The sequence below is a fragment of the Artemia franciscana genome, chromosome 19 (genome assembly GCF_032884065.1).
Source record: "Artemia franciscana chromosome 19, ASM3288406v1, whole genome shotgun sequence".
Lineage (NCBI taxonomy): Eukaryota > Metazoa > Arthropoda > Branchiopoda > Anostraca > Artemiidae > Artemia > Artemia franciscana.
The window spans coordinates 8115664-8143239 of record NC_088881.1 but is presented as its reverse complement, the minus strand read 5'-3'; the positions used below and the strand labels follow the sequence as shown (position 1 = coordinate 8143239).

The 27576-nt window shown below is 34.5% G+C and overlaps 1 protein-coding gene across 2 annotated transcripts in view; it reads left to right on the top strand.

Moving 5' to 3' along the window:
* LOC136039250 (menin-like) overlaps window positions 1–27576 on the top strand; it is a 55946-nt gene that overhangs the window by 8004 nt on the left and 20366 nt on the right. For both annotated transcript variants that reach the window (XM_065722805.1, XM_065722806.1), the window contains exons 2-5: window positions 1730–2242; window positions 8868–9020; window positions 13906–14148; window positions 15861–16068. In XM_065722805.1, the coding sequence (XP_065578877.1) occupies window positions 1750–2242; window positions 8868–9020; window positions 13906–14148; window positions 15861–16068 (1097 nt within the window). In that variant the 5' untranslated portion in view covers window positions 1730–1749. The remainder of the gene's footprint in view (window positions 1–1729; window positions 2243–8867; window positions 9021–13905; window positions 14149–15860; window positions 16069–27576) is intronic.

Sequence of the window (27576 nt, the reverse complement as noted above, 5' to 3'; positions counted from 1 at the left end):
AACATTGATAGATTTCTACGTGAACATATGTCTTAAATATCTTGAATGACGTCACCGTCAAAGCAAAAATGACGACAACTAATTTCATGACGTCAGTGGACACAGAAACATGACGTCACCTGATCCACAGACAGACAACTTATTTTTATATATATAGATTGGTCTAGATTTTAATTTAAGTAAAAGTGAAGTGTTGCTATTCAATTGGAAAAATTCTAAGCATACTTCATCAATAAGACTGGGAAATCATGATGTTGTGCCTTCACAATCCATTACTTACCTTGGTTTACCCATAGGCAACAACTTGAAATCTACTTGTTAATTGCTGGTAAAACATATAAACAAGAAGATCCAAACAAATTATGCTGGTGTCATTTCTGCCAAACTTAATTTGAATCATCATCTACTAGGTTGTCTATTTACCTCTGTATGTTTCCTAAATGTTCTTTATTTGGCACCATTTTGGAAGTTATTATGAGAAAAAGATAAAATAGAAATTTGCTCTACCTATTTCTGTTATCCCAAATTCTTACTCCAGCTCCAAATATGGATCAGAAATATTAAGATCATTCAGCAATATGGGATAATTGACTCATCCGTTGCAACCTCAATGTGTTCAGTTATTTGATGACTGTGGTAATAATATTCTTTCTTTCCAAGTATGTTTTGAGTTCCTTGGGGAAGTATTTTGGGCTCTAATCTAATTAATATCTTCACCAGTGATGCTCCTTTCACAATCAGTAGTAAATCAACACTATGCTGATGATTTGAAACTTCTTAGGACCTCTTGTCCTGTGAAAATCATGTCCTTCTACAATATGATCTTAGACTACTTGGTCAAAGGGCTGAGGCTTGGGTTCTTGAATTTAATGTTGGCAAGTGCTGTGTCATTCACTTTGGCAAAATGAATCCTTGTCACACTTATTTTTTCTCAGACCACCCACTCTCCTCTGTGAATAATGAGCAAGATCTTAGGAGTCACTAATGATTTTGAACTATATTCAGTACTTGTGCTTAGAAGTCTGCTGGGTGGTGCTAGTCATCTCTGGGGCTGATTAAGCATACTCTTTCCATTGTTTCCCTAAAGTCATTAGTCATTTGTATAAGGAACTTGTGCACCTCAAGCTTAAAATTGGAATATATATAGCCTCTGTTTATTTAAAAAACACATAAAAGTTTTGGAAGATGTGTAGAGACTAGTCATCAAAGTGACATCTTGCATGGGGGAGCTTTCCTACCCTGCAAGACTAGCAAAGCTGAAACTCCCAAAACTTGTATAGAGGAGAAACAGAGGTGATACCAATCTAGCCTATAATTTAATGAGGGCTAATACTCTCCCAGTATTATTTCCTATTGTTGGTTCTAATTAAAGAACTAGAGGTCATCAACTTAAACTTGTTAAGCAAAATCAGAAAATCTACTATGGTGCAGAAGGTCAAACAAATGCTTTGCCAACTTTATATTTATTTTTTTTTTATTTAAAAGAACTTTGCTTTTTAGCACATGTTTTGTTTTTGTACTTTATTATTTTTAATAGTGTCGGCATCCCCCCCCCTGCTCTTTATCTTCATTGTTAAACTGTTCCATGGATGTGATCCAAATTGCTGAATCTCAAGTTCTTCTAAATACAAGCTTTTGTTGTTTTTTCTTGATAGTCATAATAAGATTAAATAATGTCAAATTATTTTCATTTGTCATATAATTAACTCTTTACTTACTTTCTTCCTAGGTATCACAAATAATATCAAAATGGAATTCTCCATAAAGGAGAGGTCAAAACAAACTTTTCCACTGAAGCACATAAAAGATGTGGTAAATCTCTTTGAAGCTGAGCTGACTGAACCAGAGGAACCTGATTTGGTATTGTTGTCTATTGTTATGGGCAGCTTAGAAACAGCGTTGACAACCATCAAAGATACTCCATTAAAAGAACATGAAACAGACATATCAGCGCCCACAGACCTTAACAATGAGAAAGAAGAAGATGCTGATTTTCCAGTGCTCTCTTTGCCACTTGTTGAGAATCTGTGGAATCAATTTGTCAATCAAGTAAAAAATATCAATTTTGAAGAAGAAAATGAGTTTGAAGACAGGCCATTGATTGAATTGACACATTCAAAAGATCAGGAGTTTGCATCAGAAAGTCAGGTGAAGAAAATTGCAAACTCAATTTGGAATACATTGTCCAGAGCTTATTATAAGGATAAGCCACATTTGCAAACTTTGTTCTCATATTTGATTGGTAAGTTCTTGTTCATCTTTTTGTTGAGAAAATTCTGCTTTTTTTTTAATTTGGATACCACTCCCCTTCCTAATCCTGGGTTGTTTGCGAAATCTTATTGTTTGTTTTCCTTTCTAATTGGTGTTTTGAACAAATTTCGGATAAAAAATAGAGGATAGACATAATGGTAAGTCACATTTTATATTTAGCCTATCGCTATATATCTGCCTATAATCATTTGATATAGTATGCTGATATACAATTTTTTTTTGAATTTATCGATTTATCTTCATTTTATTTTTATTCAAAATAACAAATAGTCTGCTTTAATTTTAAAGTGAAGAGCAACGATTTTCTTTCAAAAAAAAAGAAAGAAAAAATACTATTTTAGAAATTTGCTTTATATTAAAGTGAAACGATTTTAGGAATGATATGAGTAGGGTTTTTTTTAAATAATTTTTTTAAAAATAGAGGATAGACATAATGCAGATCAACACTGTAAGTCACATTTTATATTTAGCCTATCGCTATATATCTGCCTATAATCATTTGATATAGTATGCTGATATACAATTTTTTTAAATTTATCGATTTTTCTTCATTTTATTTTTATTCAGAATAACAAATTTTCTGCTTTAATTTTAAAGTGAAGAGCAACCATTTTCTTTCAAAAAAAAAAAAGAAAAAATGCTATTTTAGAAATTTGCTTTATATTAAAGTGAAACGATTTTAGGAATGATATAACCTAGAAATGGTTTGACTCCTCCTTTCTCCCAACGAATAAAATTCATGTACACATCCATGCTGCTTTGTTTGTATTGTATGGAAGAGAATTTGTTTTTATTCAAATGGAGAGGTAGATTTCTCCTACACTTAGCACATTTCGACAATTTGAGTGTCTTAGTGGAGGAGGAGCTTGCGTTGATACATTGGCCTCAGTCTAGTTGGTACTTTAGTTAGTGGGTTATGCTTGCAGTACTTGCAGCATTTGAGGGTCCTAGATGATTTTTTTTTTTTTTTTTTTTTTTTTTTTTTAGCAAAATTAATGAGTTTTTGGACACTCCAAGAGCTCAGTGTGAGAGAATAGGTTTGAAAATTGATATTAGCAGGACTATCTCGGTTAACTTAGAAGTAAATGCGAATGGGCAATGCTGGGTAACGAAAAAATTGATCATTTTGATCTGATTACTAAATATTCATTCCAACTATTTTTCCTTAGTAGATCTATCTACATTTTAGAGCCATATTCAGCCAAATCAGATTTTATAAAATATAGCCCTAAGAATCTCTTAGGCTATAAGAGACAAAAACAAACAAAAAATAAAAACAAAAAAACAAATAAACACGCATCCGTGATCTGCCTTCTGGCAAAAAATGCAAAATTCCACATCTTTGTAGATAGGAGCTTGAAACTTCTACAGTAGTGTTCTCTGATACGCTGAATCTGATGGTGTGATTTTCGTTAAGATTCTATGTCTTTTTTTTAATGCAGGACTGTTATTCTTCTCTGGAACAAAAATTCAAATTGTTTCTGTCTGGAAACATTACTGATAAAAGAGCGGAGGATTTTAAACCCTCCGCTAGAAAACTTAACCACCAGTGGTCTTCCCTCTTATGTATAGTATGTAGTTATGTCTGTTTTTGTTGATTGTAATATCTCTTTTCGTTGTTGTTTATTTTCACTTTTTATTTTTTGTCTTATTCCGTCACTATGGCTACAAACCCTCCTTTGTTTTGTTGACGGGTCAGAAATAAATTGATTGATTGATTGATTGTTAATAATGACTCATCAGTTGCTGGATGACCAGGCAAACAATACCAAAATAAGTCATTTAGCTGAAGCTATTTAGGGGCATCTTCTTCTCTTTTTTACTGTTTTTACTTTTTTTTTTACTTTTCGCCCACATTTCTGTTTTTGAATTATCACACCCGCTAATAGCAAAACTGTAGGGAATATAGGGAGGGAGGGAGATACCTCGGAGGGTGCATTTTAAAGTCGAAACATCGCTACTCTATTTGAGCCTTCAGATAAATACAGAATTAGTTATAAGGGAGATACGCGAGAAGGGTGAAGGTAGAAATTTATGTATAATCCCCAGGACTGTACCCTGGACTTGGATTGTTTTTTTCAGAGGGCACGGGGAAGGATGTACAAAGAACTTTAAAAACGGATATAAAAATGTGAAATGGATATTTAATCCCTCTTGGTTTCCGACAATATTTTTTGGGCTATGCTGATATTATGAAAGTAAAGAGTAACCATTCAACCCAAAATGAGTCGGATTTATTCTGTATAGAAATGTGGAAAAAGGTTTTTAATTAATTTTTGCTTGTTATATATTGATAGTTTTTTTCAAATGACCAAGTCAACCAGGGCAAAACACAAGAGGGGATAAACTTCACCATTACCAAAATAAGCATGAAATATGCATATTTTATTATATTTCACATTTTCATTTTTCATATTTTTATATTCCATTTCATATTTCATTACTTTGCATTAAAACTCAAAGAAACAAAATCAGCAAACTAAGTGTGTTGCGTAGGACTGTGTACAGACGTTGTCACAGAAAAGACTGGCATGCAGTTATACTAGAAGTGAGCCTTTGAAAGTTCAAAAATCGTGGGTACACGCCAGAGGTTAAGAACCAACTTTGTTCTCTAGCCATACAGACTGAAAAGCCCAACGTGTTCATTGTTCAAACAAAGCACAGATGACGATTTTTTGCAATAAATTAGTGGTGGGAGAGATGGTACTAGAGGGGCCACAAGCACACTTAGTGGCTCCTATGATATGAATTACTACTACTACTACTTACAACAACTCACCGCAGCACCAAGCCGCCTGAGGCCAACACAGCGACACACGCTCAAAAAATGAAAATTTGAAATTTTCACAAAATGAAATTTGCTCAGAATGCCGGAGTGAGCTGAGGCAATGAATAGATACTATTTGGCAAGTGATTGGAGACGGTGGGCACCCCCTCCCCGTCTATCCTGAAGAGAAACGCTTGAATGCTAGTTGAGACCAAAGGAGGTGGCCTTTAGGCTTGTTTGGCTTGGGCCTGACTGGTGTTGATAGCATTGGTATAGGCACAGCATGGGTACTTGTCTAGCAAGACAATACGTGCTGAAGTGAGAGAGAAATTTTGGACAATTTTTTGGATGCCCACCTTAGTCTTAGGCAAGGGACCTAAAACTTGAAAAAGTTGTGAAAAACTGAAATTTGCTCAGAATGCAGGGTGCTTAGGCAATAGGTAAGTACTATTTGGAAGATGATTGGAGAGATACTAGACAGAGAGAAGCAAGATATGAGGGGATTACTGGAGAAAAGAAAAGTTACATGTTTTTTCCTCTATCATGGAGAGTGATTTGTAAGCTTTAATTATAAAGTGCCTCCATCTAACAAGGCAAGGGCAGTGGTGGATCCAGGGGGCACGTCCCCCCCAGAAGAGATGGTTGATTTGTGGTTGGGAACGTTTGCTCTGGTTTGGGTTGGGATGAAAGTTGTTTTTTTTTATAATTGGTTTTTAATAGTTAATGTTTCAATAAGTCTTTAGTTATTAAGACTGTTTCTTTTTGCAAACAAGTTTGAAACAAGGTTTTAGTCACTTTGTTCAGTCTCTGTTAGATTTTACTAATGTCGCATACTGCCAAAAAGTATTTAATTAAATTTAGGTTTATCAAGGGAATCTGTCCGGATTACCACAAAAGCTAACTGGGAGGCGAAAATTTTCATTTCGTAATAACAAGGAGAGGGGAAATTTATAATCCTAACTTCTTTAGGCAGCCGAAATGATATTTCAGGATTGTGCTGTCACAAAGGGGCTCAGAAGTATGACACTGAGGTGAAGAAATTGGTATCATTACTTTTTTTGGCTGTCTGTTTCAGTTTTTTGGGTTTGCTTTTTTGCAAAGCTGGGTGTTTTTTTTTAACATTTTAGGTTTTTTTAATATTTAGGTTTTTTTAGGTTTTTTTTAACATTAGGTGTTTTTTAGGGAATTTGTATAATAGAAATTAAACGTATGAGAAGTGCAAAAATTATTAATCTAAGTTTTGGATTTTGGTGAGGAAATGGTGGCCACTTTACTGCCTATTTTAATCTAATTAAACCTCTGCATTATATGACATATCACCTCCTCTGTTCATCCTAAAACATTAAAATAAAGGTCAAACTCTTCAGAATTTTAATAAAAGTTTGTATAAGTATATGCTTAAAACTAAGTATATGAATTGAAATACTCCTTCCAAGGTCGGAGCAATCATTTAAGAAAAATAAATTTTCGAAAAATTGTTTGTAAAAGAAGGCAAATAACTGTGTTTTTTTTATCTAGCTGGTAGAGATGGGTCTATGAATTCTCATTTTGAATCAGAAGAATGGCATCGATTTTTTTTCAAACATTTACTAATAAAATTTTAAGGAAAAATGAAAATTCATACAACTTGAGTTAACCACGGAAATGTAATGCAACTACAATATTACTTCAGAATTTCTCACCTTCTCAATACCAACACATCACAAAATATAGTTATGCTATTGTATAGGGGTTGCATATATTTGTCCATAAAATTGTCTAAACTATATATACCGCTGAGGATTTTTATGCTTACTTTGATACATTTCATCCAATCATATTTCCACGATTAGTTGTTTATAAATCAAAATTTTTAGAGGTAAATTCTTAAACTTAATGCTAAACCTCAGTCAAATTTCAAATTTTTATATTTGTGCTTAACAGACATATCGAGATTTAAACGTTCGAATTAAATATCTGAAAATCTCAAGACTAAAAAAAAAAATAATTAGAAATCTACCACAGCTTGAAACCTTGAGAATTTAAATTACCAATCTATGCCTATCAAATACAAAAATAACAAACACATAATAATTTTTTTAAGGAGTATTTTGACTCATTTACTTAGTTTGAAGCAAATCCCTACATGCATCTTAATTAGAGTTCATGTTTTTCTGACGATTTTGGTCTTAGATGAATAGAAAAGGAAATACTAACGAAGAGCTCTAAACGGACATGATTGTAGACTGACAGGACTAGCCATTGTAAACATTCACCTAAATATTGAGGTAGATATCGACCGTGTAATAAATAGATATGGCGGGAATGGAGAAATAGACTTTTTCTTATAAAGTGTGAATTCTGTAATATAAACGAGTTATTTCGAACTTTAAAACATGGAAAGATACGCTACTTTGTTATTTAAAGCAAAATTTTGATTAGTAAATTTTTGAGAGTTCATCAAAGTTGACACTGTTTATTAAAACACTATTTTTAAAAAGAAATAGTGATTAGTTAGTGCTTTATTGCCTATACCTAAAACCCTCGTTTTAAATTTTTTTTATGCATGTCTATCTGTTGCATTATAATAAGGAAAACATTCTGTTTTTCTTGTTACATTCCCAAAAGAACTAGTATTTAATGTTTAATATATATTTTACGAATATACAAGTTGCATCTTTATCCTCATTTCCTACTCTTCATTACTACCTCCGATGCCATAAAGCTGGGTGACATGCTAAACGGTTTGACATATACAAATCGTATATACAATATACGAATACAAATGTCACAAATTTGACATCTCAAAACAAAATTGGACAAAAAATGTCACTTAGTTATTTGTATATTGTCACTTTTTGACAATATACAAATTGTCACAAAGAGTGCATGACCCCAAAAGATCGTTCAATTTCTTTTTTCTTTTTGACAAAAGGATTAACTCACTCGCTATAGTGGTCAGACGTGTAAAGGCAAAAAATTATGCAGAAAATATTAAATATCATTTTTTTATTGATGGTGAACAGCTTTTTTTATGGCGGGATGGTTTTCATAACTTACTATCTTTTTTTATCAATATTTTTATACCATTTCAATTTCAACAGATTTAGCAGAACTTTAACCCTCACCAGGCTTTGGAATACCGGCTACCTAATTACGATATAAAGAATTAATAATGAAATAATATAAAGTGTATGAAATAATAATATAATATAATAATATAAAGAATTAAGATATTACTCTGAGATCCAGAATAAAACTGAAATTTGAGAAAGAGATGTAATAGGAAGAAGGACAAATTTCCACAAACAAGCAAAAATTAAAGGAAAAAGAGAGAAAGAAAGTGAACGTGTTAAATGGGGGGCTACCAGGCTACCTAATTACGACGCATAGTTGTCTAGGCTCCCTTTAAATTACAGGCACTTCTTTGTTCTCACGTTTATCCTAGCAACCTATTATGTGCCCCCCCCCCCTAAAGAAAATCCTGGATCCGCCCCTGGGCAAGGGGCTACATAAATTTGCCGTTTAGTTTTTTATTTAACCTTTCTTGATTCATTTCGTGCTAGAAAAGTTTGCTTTTATGCAGCTGACTATGTAACATTTACATATAATGATGCAAACGCATCGATACAGTTTTGCAATAGAAAAACAGCAGAAACTTGCTGTCAAGATAAAAATTACTCTTTTAAAGTTGTGATAATGCTACATACTGTCTTTTAGAAGGGGAGGGTGGACGGTGTTCAGTACTGTCCGATTATTTGGATGTCAAGCCAACTAGTCTTGGTATCAAGGACATTCCAAAAACGTTTTGCGACACTGCTAGCATACACTATTTTTTTCTCTTTTTCAGAAGGGAGGTTAGACCCGTTTGGAGTTACATATGCAGTAGTGGCAGCGTGCCAAGTTTTTGGCCTTTCTGATGTTCACTTAGCACTTTCTGAAGATCATACATGGGTTCAATTTGGAGAGAATTGTAGCAAGACACTTGAAGTCACTTGGCATGGTAGGCTTCTTTTTTTTATGTTTTTTCTTCTTCTTCTTTGAAGATGGATTTTGGCATAGGTCATTTGTTTTTACTAAATGTTTTGTTTCTTCTTCTTCTTTTGCACGCATCAAGAATGCTAAAGTTAAAGGTAACTAACAAATTCAAAAGAAGTTGAATGTAATTTGAGCATCACGTATCATTTTTTTCTCTCTATGTTTTATTTACTATTCTTCTTTTGCACGCGTCAACTATGCCATAGTTAAAGATAGTAAAAAAAATTAACTAAATTTTACATTCGGGATCGGTGTCGCAATTTTTTTTTTGGGGGGGGGGGTGGATCAGCCAAAGAGGTCACAGCCTCTGCAAAGCGACCCAAGTCTTAATTTATTAAAACAAAATCCTACTGCATTCCACTCCTCTCCACATCAATGTTGTTTTTTTTTGCAGAAAGGTCACCTTGCACCTAATTTCAAGCAGAATTTTGATTTCTGGATTCTGTTTAATTTTTGTGATATCCTGGTTTTATTTGATTTTCGTGCTGTTTGCAGGGACAAACAGATATCATATTTGATATTATTAATATGTAAATTTTTTGTTGTTGTTTTTTCATCTGTGTTTTTTTCTTTAATTCATATGTTCTGTTAAATTTATTTTTCTATAATAATGTTTTCTAATGACACAGGCTTTTGGACATGAAGTCGAAATATTCAGACCTTTTTTATTATTAAAAGTTTGTTTGTGTTTTGTTGTTGTTGTTTTTTCACTGTCTTTCTTAAAATATAATACCCGTTCACTATATTTTTATTTGTTTAATTTTTAGATTATTTACTCATTCGTATCATACTATGGACAACGGCCTCTGCAATGGGCTGCCTCGACCCTTTCGGGGTACCTGCAAGACTGGGGACCTTGTGATCAACCCTATTCCCACTTGAGGAGTGTCGCCACTCGAGGAAATTATAGCCTAGTAAAAGACACAGCAGTCGCACGGAAAGCAGGCCGTCGTCGTCTGGGGTGGGAGGATGTCATAAAGAAAGATTTTAAACGAAATGGGAACTTCCTGGGAGGGTGTAAAGAGGGAGGCTTTGAATAGATTGCGATGGAGGAGGAGCCTGTGTAGCTGTGTGAGCCTCAGGTGGCTTGGTGCTGCGGTGTTGTTGTTAGTAGTAGTAGTAATTCGTATCATAGGAGCCACGAAGTGTGCTTGTGGCCCCTCTAGCACCATATCTCCCACCACTAATTTTTTGCAAAATAATTGAAATTTTCGCCCTGTTTCAACAAGGATCACGTAGGGCTTTTGAGTCTGTTGGTTCTTAGCATCTGGCACGTACGCACGATTTTTTCCTTGGAGGAAGGGGGACAGATAATGTTGGGATTTTTGCGTGTTTGGCCTCTCTAACACCCCCCTTCTTCCCCTATTACCCCATCAAATTTTGTGCAGAAAGGTAAGCAGATTTTCTTTCCCTGATGGGCTTGAAATTTATGGAGTTTTGGCCTTGAACAAACGGGACTTGATAGTAATGATACACTTGAGACCTACTCTCCTTTTCCAACTTTTGCACTGTAGTGTTCAGACCCACTTGAAACATTTTGGACACGGGCCAAGTGGGTAGATGGAATGAATTGTAAGAGACACTGGTCACTTCTGAGCCTCGCCTGCCTTCCACATTGAAATATCTGGATTTGCTTGAAATTTATTAATCAGGTATCGACAGCCGAGTAGACTTCAGACAAGAAATTTTAGACCATGAATAAAAGATTTTATTTAGTGACTAAACACGTACAGAGTATTCCACTATCTAATCTACAAAATATAACACATAAATTATATCACAAGTCAGCTACAAAAATATAATTACTAAAAAGAACACAGGGGTAAAAAAAATTGACAATTTTCAGTCTCTTTGTTTGATTCAAGTTGTTAGAATGACATATTGAGCCTCTTTAATAAACCAAATAAAATTAATATTGAAAATATCAGAATAAGAAAACTCTTGTAATCTAAATTGCATTTCGGCTCTTTCATTTTCAAAAAGTTTACACTCAAAACTATAATGATATAAATTCTCGTCATCACCACAATCAAAAGTGGAAGAATTACTTTTATGAATTCTACATAAAAATGAATTTAATTTACAGTGACCAGTAACAATTTGTGTCAGTTTATAATTAGGAAAAGCTTTTGCAACTTGAAGGTCATTATAATCAGTAAAAAACTGAAGGGTCTAGGGCTTAACAGCTTGGCAGAATATTTCATACCATTTCATATATAGGCTTATGCGAGGAAGGTTTATTAGGGGAAGGTTTGTTAGAGGAAGAAAGGAAATTGCCGAATGCATAATTTGCTTGCGAGTCAGTATAATAGTTATGAACATTTAATTTATGGCTATTTTAATTATTCAGGGTTGGCCAATAGTCAGGCCTTTCTCTCTTTAGATATCTGGTGAGAGTTATCTCTTTGGCACTAAAGTCAATAGGAAGGCATCCTGCTAAAACTGTTATTCTCTCAGTTTTAGCAGATACAAAAGCTTTGGAAATCAAAATCATAGAAATTCTTTGAATATATACTAACTTTTTTTACAATTTTCTTTTTATTCAGCGCTGACAACCATACAGGTATTGCTTATAAAATGGTGGATTTAATAGCAGCTTTATATAACTTTCTTAGGGCAAATGGTTTGAGACCCCAAGTGGTTCTGGCGGCACAGAACAACTTTGTTTAATATTGTCTGGCGACTTTTACTTTACTTTCAACATGGTCATTCAAAAGTAATTTCCTGTCTATAGTTAAGCCCAAGTATCTTACTTTATCACTTATTGCTGTTCTATGACTTAAAAACTGAAGATTAATCTGTGAAATTTTTCTTTTCTTAGTAAAGATGATAGCTTCGCATTTATTAACATCGAATTTTGATTTATTTTTATCTGTCCATTTTTCAAATATTGCAAATACCTTTTTGGCTGTATGATCTAAGAAATTCGCATCTTTGGAAGATATTGTTACATAGATATCATCAGCATACGCTTGTATTATGCAGCCTGTCGGTAACTCTGAAATCGTCCACATTAATAGACAATAAAAACGGAGAGAGTATGCTTCCTTGTGGGCTCGAGTTTTGAAGGATTTGAGTTACATTATCAGCTTTATCACCGTTAGACACTGATAGATCTGATAGATAACTTTTAATCAGCATAACTTGAGGAGTGAGACAGCCTAATTCTAATAGCTTTTCTTAAGATCCCAGGGGGAATTTTAGATCATTGACCTTTGCAACCAGTTGCTATTATGCTTTGAAGTTCCCTGTTTTGGGTTTTTTGCTTCTTTCGTGGAGAATAACTTGTAAGAAAGAATCACAATGGCTGTTCATATTAAGCGATGCTTCTGCTAATTCAGCTGTTTCTTATTCGTTTTTGACCTATTTTTGTGGGTAAGAAACTTTGTCTTTATGGAGTTGGTTATGCAACGATAATAATTAAGTATACAGTACAATGCAGTACAATTAAGCGATGCTTCTGCTAATTCAGCTGTTTCTTATTCGTTTTTGACCTATTTTTGTGGGTAAGAAACTTTGTCTTTATGGAGTTGGTTATGCAACGATAATAATTAAGTATACAGTATAATGCAGTGACGTAGTTCTGAAAGTTTTGTCAAAAATTTTGTAAGAGAATCTCTGGTGAATGAGTGTTTCTTTTTTTTTGCCCTGGAGTTTTTGTTTCTGATTGGGATGGATGTTAATTTCAGTTGGTGAAGTCACGTGTCTTTCCCCTGTTTAGCTTGTCATTTCAGGGATTTTTTTTTAAGGTGGATGATCAGATTTTTTTCTGATCCTTCCTGGCCATAGAGCCTTACGGTGGAGACTGTGTTGAAGCTATTTTGGGGGGGAATTTATTGTAATGCAAGAACATCCCAAACTCAGTTGAGGCTCGGGCCTCAAAGACCCCTTGCCTCTACATCCCAACAAAACCTAATTAGTGGTGGGGGAATTTCTCCATCATTACCATTTATTTTGCCAGATGCTTGACATTCCTCTTCCTAACTACATCCTCCAGTTTAATGTGTATCCTTAATCTTTTACCATACATTATGCGTTTGCTTATTCTGCGATCAAATTCTTTTATTGAAGATGATTTTAGTATAAACAGGTGTTCCAATAAAGAAAGTGTTCTCAAAAAAATCAAGGAGGGATATTAATACCTTAAATGGACTGAAATAAAGTGAAATTTATTATAAGGGCAAAAGAACATAAATTATTAGCAATGAATAATTGTTACTCAAAAGGAACAGAAATTAGAATAAATAATCAATTCAAAGTAAGAATAATAGTAGGGCTACTGCCCCCTAAACCCTCTAAAAGGTAATGGGAAGGAATTTAAATTCCTTCCAAGGTCCTAGTCTTAACAAGTTTGACATGTCCTGTTTCTACTAAGGTTTATCTATGAAGAACTTACCAACGACATAATTGGAGGTCATTGTTACTGTGAATGCGTTGGTCATGCCCCCTCTTCTCCCTGGAAACATATTCTATAATTACTCTGAGTGAAATGACTATGTATCTACACATTATCCATCTAAAATAGCAAGGACTATCTTAACATTTTGGTCCTCTGAAATCATGGGTGCTGCGGTGGTGCTGCGGTGCTGCGGTGGACAAATAGGAGAAAGGGTCCTATTTTAAAATAGGACAGGTCACTTTTAAACCACCAAAAGGGGCACTCAATCTTTCTATATTCAATTGAATCAGCCCTCTTTTAATTATTTTTTCAAATTTGTAACGAAGTGGCTCGAAAAAGAGTATATGGAAGACGTATGGCTTTTTACTGGTTCAGTGCTGCTGTATTTAATCGCCCTATTTGCGTCTAATTAGCCAGTCTCTGTATTAATCATATCATCTCTGGCTTACAGGCAGAATAGCTGATGATAGAAGAGGCCACTCTATCGATACTGGAGTTCAAACCAGATCTTGGGTTTACCTCTTAGGTAAACCTGTTGTTGGATCGAGAAAAACAGAAGTGGCAGCCCTTGTTTCAGCAATAAACCCTAGTGTATCTGCACATGCTGACTCCCTTGAACTAACCAGACTTCATCAGGCCCTCCTCTGGAAGTTGTACGACTTGAACTGTCTTGACAACTATCCACTGGCTCTTGGTATGTGTTTTTTGGCTATTTTTAAGTTGTTTTTGTTTTGCTTCTTCCTGCTTACTTTTTGCTTTGTTTAGGTTTAACCTCAGAGAAGTTCCGTTTTTCTATGCGAAATTTTAAAGTAGATTCATATTACTGCATGGATCAAAATATGATGAATCAACTTCAATTTTGATGTATCGTTTGGGGTTTAAAAAAATAAGTTAAGATTATTACTTTTGGTTAGTTATTAATTATGTAGTATTTTTCATTTTTCCTTATTAGGGATTTCTCTCGGGTCTTGATATCCCTCTTCTTGTCCCATTGCTGGTTGAAATTGTATCTTATGTATCATCGGGTGGGGTGTCTGTTCTCTTGTGGTGAATAATAAACCATGTGTTTATTGATTTTTTTTTATTTTTTGTGTGTTGAGTTTTTCATTTTGATTGAAAATCCGTTTCTTTATTATTTTTTTTTCTATGTAAACGAGCTTGTCTCTCTGTCAGATATTTGTAGAAATGAAGAATCTGATATTTTAGTGTGTTATACTTGTTATGCGAGATAGAAAAATGAATGAACATATACGTTAATTATTTCCTTTTTTTGGGTTATTCTAGTTATGCTAATAGAATTATTTCACTTTAAAGCAAATTTTAGCTCAAAGGTACAATGTGCGTAGATATCTCCAGCTTGGGTCTTTGTGGGAGAGGCGAAGGGTACTAGAGGACATCAATAAACCGACTTGGGTGATTTTCCTTCAGTGTTGGTATATGCAATAAATTGCATATGCTAATGGGTGTTTTAATTTAATCTACAATTTAAAGCGAGTGAGCATAGTTCAGACCCTTTGAGGATAGGGTTGTCTCTGTATTTTACTTGGGAGAGGCATAAAAGTAAATATAAAAATATTATGGCATGCTAATTGGTTTTTTAAGCAAAAATTAGAGGCGTCATGTGGAGCTCAATCCCTCCTGCATTGTGTTGGGCCAGTCGGTAAAAAAAATTGTTTACCGACTTTACCGCTATTTTACAAAAGTTTCATCCATGGTTAGCAACAATGGTCAACCAGTTGGTGAAATTCATTGTCTCCCTGTCCCAAATCATAATTATGGTTAGTCTGATTAAGTATTCTTTTATAACAAGTCCTTGGTCGAATTTGTAGTTTCTGACTAGACTCTTTTTAAATCTAAACGTTTGACTTTTACGGTGTAAACAAGATTCTTAGTACAAAGTACTTCCTCTCTTGTTGCTGCTGGGAAGGAAAAATGAAAATTAGTAAATCAGTGAGTAAGTTGTTCAGCGGAAAACGAGAAAAAAGCTTACAGCAATTGATCAGACTTACCACCAACGGCGAAAGACCCCCCAGTCTCTCTCTCTCTCTCTCTCTCTCTCTCTCTCTCTCTCTCTCTCTCTCCCTCTCTCCCTCTCTCTCCCTCTCTCTCTCTCTCTCTCTCTCTCTCTCTCTCTCTCTCTTCCCTCTCTCTCTCTCTCTCTCTCTCTCTCTCTCTCTCTCTCTCTCTCTCTCTCTCTCTCTCTCTCTATCTCTCTCTCTCTCTCTCTCTCTCTCTCTCTCTCTCTCTCTCTCTCTCTCTCTCTCCTCTCTCTCTCTCTCTCTCTCTCTCTCTCTCTCTCTCTCTCTCTCTCTCTCTCTCTCTCTCTCTCTCTCTCTCTCTCTCTCTCTCTCTCTCTCTGTCTCTCTATTTTTGTATTTGGCCTTATTTGTTGCATTATTTTAACAGGGAACTTGGCCGACCTCGAAGAGTCCTCTCCTACACCAGGCCGTCCATCTTGTGAAACACTGTACAAAGAAGGAATCAGTGTTGCCTCTAAAATGTATGATGACTTGCACGTTTATCCTTACATCTACTTAGCTGGTCACTACTATCGCAGAAAGATGTACAAGAAAGCTTTTGAACAGTGGGCCAATGCTGCTCAGGTTATTGGAAAGTAAGTCGCATCAATTTGTCTAGTATTGGGAATCAGAATTGACAAATAGGATTGAATCATTAAATGATTAGATCTCCTACTTATAAAACAGATTCTTGAAATAACGTTAAGAATATCAGCGGAACAAAAGAAGCTTATAAAAAATGTTTTAAAAAAAGCTATTGTATTTTAAACTGCGGAACATAAAAAAATTTAAATCAGTCAAAAATCACTATTTTTTTGTGCCATTATTACTATAGTACGGCTTTGCGTTAACCATCCTAATAAAGAAAATTAAACTAATTAAATTTAAATTAAATTTGAATCCTTAATTAAAATTAAATGAAATTAAATTGTAAATTAAATGAAATTAAATTGTAATGAAATGAAATGAACATGAAAATAAAAATTGAAATTAAACATCCTAATTAAACAAAGAATAAAAATAGGAAGATCGTGCTGATGCGCTTTATTCCCATACATTCTCAAATTATGTATCATTGCAAATGAAAATCATTAAAATTAGAATAACCCTTGACTAAAAACAATAAAGATGTAATATATAAATATAATACTATTTTGAATAACAATATGATAATACAATAATGTTTTGAATATTAATATAATAATGTATATGAATGTAAATAACTATATATATAAATGCAATAATATGAATATAATGATGTATTCAATAAAGATCAACGATGGATACATTTTTCTAGTCGCATGACCTTTACTTTTAGCTCTTTCTATTTCTTGCTCATCTCCTGAGAATATTTGAAACGATAGAATTCACAATCTAAATTATGATCTCTTAATCCTGATTATTTGTTATAGTGGCAGACTTACAATCCATGTTGATTTGTTTTTTTTTCACAGACCTCATTTTTTTTTTTACTTCCTTCCTGTGACGAAACGAATAAGAGTTTCAATATGGATAAGTCCTTTATTAGACAGTGCACAACAAATTCAAAAGTTCTGAGTATTTCGAAAACACAGTTCTTCATCATCAACAGAAATACTAAAGTATTATAATTAATACAAACTATATTTACACAGAAGTAAATGTAATAACTTCCGGATCACTGAATCTTACTGGTCCATTGGCTTAAAAGGTTCATTAACTAAGTTCATTCAAAGTCTTGAGTTCTTAAGCCTTCTTAAATTCATGTTGAATTTTTAATAGGGTTAGTAAAATCTTCTTCTAATTGTAAACAAAATGTTGCTAAATTTATAATTCTTAGTTAAGCTGGTACAATTTTCTTCCTCTTCTAATTTTAAACGGAATGTTGCTGAATTTATAGTTATAAAATTTTCCCGGTCTATCATCCCCATATATACGACGTTGAGTTTTTGAGAACCCCACAAATAAATCAAATCATCCACCCCATCTCCACACACTGGGCAAACATATTGAAGTATTTAAAAATAGGTACAGACATATATGTTTGACCTCAATAGGACGGGGCAGAGGTTCTCGTAACAGCCTATTCCATCCCTCCTGGTGGGAGCTTTGCAGGGGAGTAATTTTTCATAAAAAGCTGTTTCGGGCCGTGATGATCAGAACATCTTTATTTTAAAAATCGGCTAAAATATTGAAGGTGGTTTCAAACAGAGATACAAATATTATGTTTAAGTATAGGGTGGGATATTTTATAGAACCTCCCAGCCTACAAAGGTTAAGGGGGCTTTGTCCCTGCTCTATATTATTGTGTGGGGAGAGAGGGTCTCGTTCCAGCCTATTCGATCCTTCCTGGTGAGAGCTATGTTGGGGAGCATTTTTATTTAGTAAAAATTTGTTTTAGGCCATAATGCTCTAAATATTCTATTATATTGACTGCAATACTTTCGTATTACTTATGGCTGCTAAGTAAGGAAGGCGAATCTGGAATTTTCTCCTTCTGAAATGTCCCGATTTACACGTTTTTTACTTGTTTCACTACCTTATTATATAATCAACCACTTATATAGGAGTCGGAAGAGTCTGCTCTCGTCCTCACCTTGAACTAAGGTCTTTTAAACGTTCATGTACTACACGAAGAAGTTCACTCTTGCTTGTTCTCCTACTTTATAAGAAAGGGAGGGAGGAGTACTTCCAGTGTAGATTTGGAGTCACAATGGCTAATGAACCCTTAAGACCATTCCCAGGCTTATAGACATAGGACTTGAATCAAAGGCATGTGCTGAAAGGATGACCACTTTTTTATTTATTTGTTTATTTATTTAACATAAATGGACAGATTTTGTGCAGTAACCTGCACATGGGGGTGCAATATTTCACAATCGCCCTTAAAAATTTCTCAAAAGGCTCTTTGGAAAATAAAGGGGAATAACTGTCATAAAAACAATACTTTCTCCGAGATTTTACCCTCCCCCTTCCCTCTCATAACGTTCTGATGCCTTTTCCCTAAGGGCCGGACCCTTACTGGGCTTATCAGCGTTTTCCTGGAAAAAGCATAAAAATTTTAAATATCCTTTCTAAAGAATTTCAGCTAAGTTTATCTCTCTCTCTCTTATTAGAATCTCTTAAGGAGGAGGTTACGCTTGATAGATAGATAATTTTTTTGGCACTTGGTATTTACCAAGTGACTTATAGTGATCGCAAATTTTGTCAGTCTGTCTGTCCTGGTTTTGCTAGTTTAGGCACTTCCAGATAAGCTAGGACGATGAAATTTGTCAGGCGTATCAGGGACCAGACCAGATTAAATTAGAAATAGTCATTTCCCCGATTCGACCATCTGGGGGGGGAGTGGGGGGACGATTAATTTGGAAAAATTAGAAAAAATTAGGTATTTTTAACTTACGAACGGTTGATCGGATCTTAATGAAATTTGGTATTTGGAAGGATATCGTGTCTCGGAGCTCTTATTTTAAATCCCGACCGGATCCGGTGATATTTGGGGGGGGGGGGGGGGTTGGAGGGGGAAACCTAAAATCTTGGAAAACGCTTAGAGTGGAGGGATCGGGATGAAACTTAGTGGGTAAAAATAAGCACAAGTCTTCGATACGTGATTGACACAACCGGACTGAATCCGCTCTCTTTGAGGGAGTTGGGGGGGGGTGTTAATTCGGAAAAATTAGAAAAATTGAAGTATTTTTAACATACGAACGGGTGACCGGATCTTAATGAAATTCGAAATTTAGAAGGAAGTCATGTCTCAGAGCTCTTATTTTAAATCCCGACTAGATCTGGTACATTGGGGGGAGTTGGAGGGGGAAATTGGAAATATAGGAAAACGCTTAGAGTTGAGAGATCGGGATGAAACTTGGTGGGTAGAATAAGAAAATGTCTTAGATACGTGATTGACGTAACCGGACTGGATCCGCTCTCTTTGGGGGAGTTAGGGGGGTATCCAGTGTTTTTGGCGAGTTCGGTGCTTCTGGACATGCTGGGACGATGAAAATTGCTAGGCTTGTCAGGGACTGGCACAAATTAACTTGATAAAGTCGTTTTCCCCGATTCGACCATCTGGGGGGCTGAAGGGAGAGGAAAAATTCCAAAAAATTAGGTATTTTTAACTTACGAGTGGGTGATCGGATCTTAATGAATTTTGATATTTAGAAGGACCTCATGTCTCAGAGCTCTTATTTTAAATCTCGACCGGCATTAAGCCTCTGATTTTCCTTTTAAATCAATCTATTGATTCTTAGAATTTTGCTAGAGCTCGTGTCATATGAGATCTTGGCTCTTGGCTCTTTCGACCTCGTCACAAGTACCATATGAGCTCTTAGCTCTTGTTTATTTGCAACAATTACATAAATAGATATGAGAAACCAGTGCACATGCCTACTTTAGCACTGACAATGTTACACTACGAAAGTAAAAACCAAGAGGAGGTCATAAAAAAAAAAAAAAAAGGCTGGAGCAGTGATAAAATAAAACAAAAATAAACCAAGCCAAGGCAAATACAACCTACGGCAGCATAAGCATAAATATACAAAAATAGACAAATCTTTCAATTTCTTTTAGCTACTTTACTTTCTGAGAGGTTTGAAAGATTTATGACATTTTGTCATATCTTTCCAAAGGGGACAAACGAAACATTTTGTCCTATAACCTGTGTGTAACTCCTTCGCCTGACCGAGGACAGAAGCATTTACAGGAGGTACATTAATGAGCTGGTGAAGGAGATGACCTTGACTTGACTTGAAGATTGACCTTGAAGATTGACCTTGACCCCAAAATGACCTTGGAAGGCAGATGGGACTTAAGTCAAGTCAAAATCTGATTCTGTCTCATGCCTTATTTCTGTTGGGTGTCATGGGGACACCCATTTGAGCATCAGATAAAATCTCTCCCCCTTTTAAATTTTTTCCCTTTTCCCCTCCTTTTCCCCTCCTCTGCTGCTCTTTAAAATTACCTATTGAATGTAAAATATTGTCTGACATTTCTTAAACAGTGAGCCATGCTACTGCTAGTTATTTCGGTAAAAGTAAAAGCACGCTATCTTAGTGTGTTACTAAATTTGGTGAAATGGGTATCAAAGACTTCATTCATTTGTCTTTTTCTGGTCGGTCTCGTCCTCTTTGTCCGCGAAGGAGGGTGTACCTACTTTGCTCTGTTTTGCATGGTTTTCATCAGTCCTTATATTGCCATTGGCAAGAGCTTATATATGTGTGAGCTTTTTTCTGGACATTACCATGTTATTTTTCTTAAACCAGGATAGGCTAGGAAAGATTTTCGGGGTCAGTTGGCTCAGCTTGGGCGTGTGATGCTTAGATTTTGGTAGCGGTACTCCTAGAGGTGGGGAATACCAGAATATTGGGTTTTAATGCCCTGATTTACTCCAAGCAGTTATAGGCAATAGGTGCTATCCTATAACAGTAGCCTATAGCTTTTCTAGATCGGTTAGTGGCGTAAGCTACTATCGTACAGGTACCCTTACAGATATCTATTCGATAGTTCCCATTTATTTCTGGATTTTGAAATAAATACTTCTTAAAGTAGCTATTTTTATAGCATGTTCCTTTATTTACGAAATCCTTCTGGTACACTTTTATTAAGTTTCATTTGTCATGCCACAGTTACAATACAAGAGTAACCAATAGCAACCCATCTAATAATTATTGTTTTGTTAGAGCTTTAAAAGTTTTAGTTTGATCTAGTAAAGCTTTTATAATAGTACCTTCTCATTAGATAAAAAAATCCAAATAATGAAATCTTGTATTTCAGTTTTCAAAGTTTTTCCTGCTTCAATAGCTTTTGTTTAAACAAAATATTTGGTTAAATTAAACTCTAGTTTTGTGTGCATCTACATAAACGTTTATTTTTGTAATGCAAAATTCGTGTTACGGTAGCCTAGTAGTATATTGCGTTTTGTTTATAGCGCTTAAAGCGCATATAATCTCTCTTGGTGACGGTAAAAAGGGAAAGGGGCGGGGTTTGTTGGTAGGGGAAGTCCGGCCTTTATTTTTAATTATTTATGCTATATGCTACTTTGCCAGTTATATTGTTATCTGTAACCATCTACGTTTTGATTGCTAAAACGTGGGTGCGGAGAAATGTTTGTTGCTCAGGGGAGGAGATTATATATGCTACGCATCGTTCAAGGAGTTTGTAGCACGTCTAAACCTCTGTGGCTGAAGGTCAAGAAAGGATTTGGGGTTTTGGGCGAGAAGTAGGGGTAGTAATTAGAATCTCAGGGATTGTTTTCAATTATTTATGTTAAAGGTGACTTTGCACATTACCCTTAACCACGGGGACATGAAAGTAAGGAGTTACTAAAATTGGTCACTTTAACGACTATACTTCTCTTATTAACGAATACATTTCAATCACTCATTATAACCATTATTTTTGAAGCAATCAAAATTGGATTATAGGGATTTTCAGTTTGATCATTTGATTTCAATTTCAGTTTTTTTTTTTTTTTTTTCAATATTACATTCCAGTATGTTTCAATTCAAATTAGTAAAACACAAACATATAGCAAGTATGTCAGAAACTACACTGCATACACACAAGATTTCTCGAAGATTAGTGTCTACCATGGTGGCAGTGGTAGCTACCACGTAGTAAAGTACAAACCACGGTAATTAGGACCCAAAAATTAAAAATGCGTTTAAAAAAAGACTTGCAAGCGAGGAAATATTGCCATTTCTGGCTTATTCAGAAATTGTAACTATTATCTAAATGAGTCTTTATATAGTAAAACATAAAAATAAATTTAAACTAATTTCGAGGAACAGCTTAAACCCTCCTAAAAATGGGATCAGATCGGAACGAGAAGTACCCCTTGGAATTCCCTCGGCCGAAAACCCTTTTCAGGAGAATTAAAATTCTCTGGCATGAACAACAAGGAAAATCACTTTTTTGCATAGGTGGCACTGATGTGTCCTCTTTTTTCTGCTGCCAGAGGAATATCATAGAGAGCAGTTTAATTGCTCATTTTAATACACATTAGATTGAGGCTTCATTTTGTTATTTACTGTAACACAGCCATAATTAACAAAGGATTGATTTTCGTCTGACCTCTTTTCGTTAATCCAGGCGCCTATCTGGTTGGTTTATCCCGATTCTCCAATATCTTTGGGAATTTTTCAACTAGCAGCTTGCTCATATTCTAAAGGTTAATTGAGGTCGTAAGAACAGCGTCAAAGCGGCTAAGTCAACCACAATAGAATATTATTTTTGTCTGGGTTAAGTTTGGAAATTAATTTTAAAAAAAAAACGAGCTTGTTCTTCGAGGTTAATCGAGTGGTTTCAAACCGTCCTAAAATATTAGAAATGTGACGCCGAAAATAAATAGCTTCTTGGAGGGGGGTTACATTAAATCCTACCCTGTGAGCAGTTAAGTAAAGGGGGGTTACATTTCACTTCACTGTTTAGATTTTAATTGTTTTTTTCTAAATATAATGTAATTTTTTTCTACTTTCTAAAGCGAGTTTGTTCCTTACTACCCCAATGCTTAGTAAAGGTTTCTCCTTTGATTCCCGTGGTTCAATAAATTATGATTATGGATACAAATTTACTATTATCAAGACTAAATTAGAGATATGTTACCATTATGCACCACTATGAAGATTGTTGAGCAATGCTGGATATTTCTCTTGACAATTCATTTGTTATGAGATATGTTACCATTATGCACCACTATGAAGATTGTTGAGCAATGATGGATATTTCTCTTGACAATTCATTTGTTATGAGATATGTTACCATTATGCACCACTATGAAGATTGTTGAGCAATGATGGATATTTCTCTTGACAATTCATTTGTTATGAGATATGTTACCATTATGCACCACTATGAAGATTGTTGAGCAATGCTGGATATTTCTCTTGACAATTCATTTGTTATGAGATATGTTACCATTATGCACCACTATGAAGATTGTTGAGCAATGATGGATATTTCTCTTGACAATTCATTTGTTATGAGATATGTTACCATTATGCACCACTATGAAGATTGTTGAGCAATGATGGATATTTCTCTTGACAATTCATTTGTTATGAGATATGTTACCATTATGCACCACTATGAAGATTGTTGAGCAATGCTGGATATTTCTCTTGACAATTCATTTGTTATGAGATATGTTACCATTATGCACCACTATGAAGATTGTTGAGCAATGATGGATATTTCTCTTGACAATTCATTTGTTATGAGATATGTTACCATTATGCACCACTATGAAGATTGTTGAGCAATGCTGGATATTTCTCTTGACAATTCATTTGTTATGAGATATGTTACCATTATGCACCACTATGAAGATTGTTGAGCAATGCTGGATATTTCTCTTGACAATTCATTTATTATGAGATATGTTACCATTATGCACCACTGTGAAGATTGTTGAGCAATGCTGGATATTTCTCTTGACAATTCATTTGTTACAATTCATTGAAGTCTTTACAATTCATTTGTTAGATTTGTGAAGAAAATTTTGTTGACTCCGAAACTGAATTTTACCCAAATTCGCAAAAAAAATAGAGACTTGATATCGAAAATATATAAGAAACCATTGTAAGGATTCCCAAGTAGCCCTTGGTTCACACTTCTAATGATGGGGGTTAATGCCAGAATTGCCTCTCACTCAATCGGACTATCTCTCTTGGCTTTTTCTACAATTAGCCATGACTTGATGACCACGACTATTCGAGTTTAATTTAAAAATCAACGGAGTATAGGCAAATAACAGTATAGGCAGAGAAATAGGCTGAATCAAGTTTTGGAAGGTAAAGAAAAGATACAAAGGGCTAGCCTGGTATTAGCCTAGGCTAGCTGTGCTTTATTAATAATGTAATTTTTATCTTCTTTGTTCCTTTCTCTGAAAATGTCCTCCCTGGCCTTGACGATCAAAATTTTGGATTAAAAGAACATGGTCTCATTTTTATATATTTATGGATAACTTCTGATAAACATGATTAGTTTCTCAGTTATTTGCAATTTATGGTTCTGAAAAGTTTTCAGTCCAGAATATCGGGTGCGATTTTCAACGGCTCAGTAGAGCTATTTCAACGCAACTGTTTCTTGCGCATAAACCTGCAGCAAAAAACGGATGCGCAAAAACCCATCAGTGTGAGCCAAGGGTAATAATGGTAATCGGCTAGTACACTAATAGTACTCTGTGGCCGTCATTCTAATTTTGGCTCGTAATTTGATTTTAACCTCGTTATTTAGAAGGCTAAAGTTTGTATTAGTTAATTTACTAGTTATTATCATTTATAAATTTTAGCTTCTTATTATTATCTTTTTTACTCTCGTTTATTTAGTTAATTGACAAATTAGAATCTATAGTTTCAGTTATTGTTTTTGCTTATTTTGGCACTGCGTTGTATTATTTGTTTGTGTTTTCCAACCGTAAAATATTGGAGGTAAGGGCACATATGGCCCACAATTGCTATCCGTGTTGAAATTACTAAAAACATCCAATCCAAAGATATTTTAATGTATTGCTGTTTTTGCAGATCTAAAGCCTTTTTGATACAGTGTTGCCAATAAAAAAAATTCTATAATTTATCAAATTAATTTGTTTTTTATTGTTTCATTATATTTATCATTTCATTATATTTATAATGAAAATTATAAATATAAATATATTTTCATTATATTTATAATATATTTTATTGTTTCATTATATTTATCTTGCTTTATTTACACTGTCTTGCATTGTGCATACGTTTTTTATAAGTTAAAAAATATCTGAATACCATGTTTCATTTTGCAACTTCTCACATTATATATAATATTTGCAATAGAGTTAGACTGGTTCTCGTATAATTAATATTATTATTTTTATATTTAAAATAATCAGGACTTGAGTGTCAGATGGATTCTTGAAAATGGTCGGTAATCAATTTTGCCGTCTGTTGTAACTTTTAATAACTTTGTTGGATGCAACTTTTTTTTTCACTAACTTTTTTTGCAAGTGACGAACAATTTGATAAAAATATAATTAAAGTACATCCAATGGGATTTCACATACTGTTGATAGTAAATACAAATCTGAATACAAGCATTATGGTACATTTAAGTCTTTTGTAACTTTTGCTCACTTTTTTGGGTTCAACTTTTCTTTTCTTTTTTTTTACTAACTTTTTTTATAACTGACAAACAATTTGACAAAACTATAATTAGAGCACATCAATTTGATTTCACATACTTTTGATAACAAATACAGTTCTTAATACAAGCATTGTGGTACAGTTAAGCCTGTTATTGCCTTTACTAACTTTTTTGGGTTCAACTTTTTTTTACTAACTTCTTTTTGTAACTGATAAACAATTTGACAAAAATATAACTAGAGTACATCCAATGTGATTTCAAAAACTTTTGATAGTAAATACGAATCTGAATGTAAGGATTATCGTATATTTAAGTCTGTTGTAACTTTACTAACTTTTTAGGGTTCACCCTTTTTTACATTTTTCCAATGTGATTGCTAATACTTTTGATAGCAAATAGAAATCTGAATACAACCATTATGGTACATATAAGTCAATGCCTTTTTAAGGGAATGTGTTTCGACTTTGGAACCCGATATACAAAAATGAATAAATACTGAACTCTTGTAGTGATTTATTTAAATAGCCATCAATGAGCAAATAAACGAGTTGGATCTAACATTAATTTCTTCTGTTTGGCATAATCGAGGTTAAGACATGGCTATGAAAGAGGCATAAAATCCTCGATAAGATTTGTGAGAAGTATTGACGTGCTGATACATGGAGTTGATTTCAAAATCCGGGCCATAGTTGAAGGTTTATTCTCTTAAACGTAGGATTTCCATTTGCTCCTTAGATTTAACTTCCTCTTTTTTTCTTTTTTTTAGAGTATAACTATTCTTATGATGAGGAGTAAATTTACAAGAAGAAAGAAATTTGGTTCTGAAACATCTAATGAGGACAAGGCCGTATCCAGCGGGAGGGGGCTACGTAGTTTAAGCCCCCCCTCAAAATTTTTGCCCGGCTCGTAAAAGAGTAACAAAAATATATATAAACAGATTTTTTTAGGCATTTCGTAAAGTTTTTCTATGTAAACCGCCCCCCAACAAAAATTATAGATACGTCCTTTAATCAGGTCAATATAATTTGGGAAAAAATGCGAATTTTGAGGAAGGCCTGGGCCTCCAGGCCCACTTCGTGGGCCAGTGTCCCAGCATTTCTCACCAAGTCTTGGTGGACACTTGTTGTCAGTATAAGAGATATCTCAAAATTTTGCAAGACCCCATGTCGGTGTCTCAGCACTTCCATAAAATCTTAGAGGACCCCCTGCGTTGGTGTCTTGACAGCTAGGGTGTAATTCCTAGCATCTCAAATTCTTATGACAGTTTTTAGAGACCCCGATTTCACCTAAGGATATCAAAATTTTATAAAAAACAATTTAATTTTATTATCATCTTATTTAAAAGTTGTTTTTGTCTTACTAGAAAGTCAAGCATCTTAATTTGAAACCTGGTTTCTAATGTCGGGAATTCAGATGAATATAGTCAAAGGTCATTTTTAAATGCATTCATAATTTGATTCATAATTTATTCATAATTTGATACTCATAAATGCCTTCATAATTCTGTAATTTGATTCTGAAATATCTAATGAGGACAAGGCCATATCCAGCGGGAGGGGGTTAGGTGGTTTACCCCCCTCCCTCCCTCAAAATCTTTTTCTGGCTCGTAAAAGAGTAACAAAAATATATATAAACAGATCTTTTTAGGCATTTCGTAAAGTTTTTCTATGTAAACCGCCCCCCAACAAAAATTATAGATACGTCCTTTAATCAGGTCAATATAATTTGGGGAAAAAATGCAGATTTTAAGGAAGGCCTGGGCCTCGAGGCTCACTCCCTGTGCCAGTGTCTCAGCATTTCTCACCAAGTCTTGGTGGACACTTGTTGTCAGTATAAGAGATATCTCAAAATTTTGCAAGACCCCATGTCGGTGTCTCAGCACTTCCATAAAATCTTAGAGGACCCCCTGCGTTGGTGTCTTGACAGCTAGGGTGTAATTCCTAGCATCTCAAATTCTTATGACAGTTTTTAGAGACCCCGATTTCACCTAAGGATATCAAAATTTTATA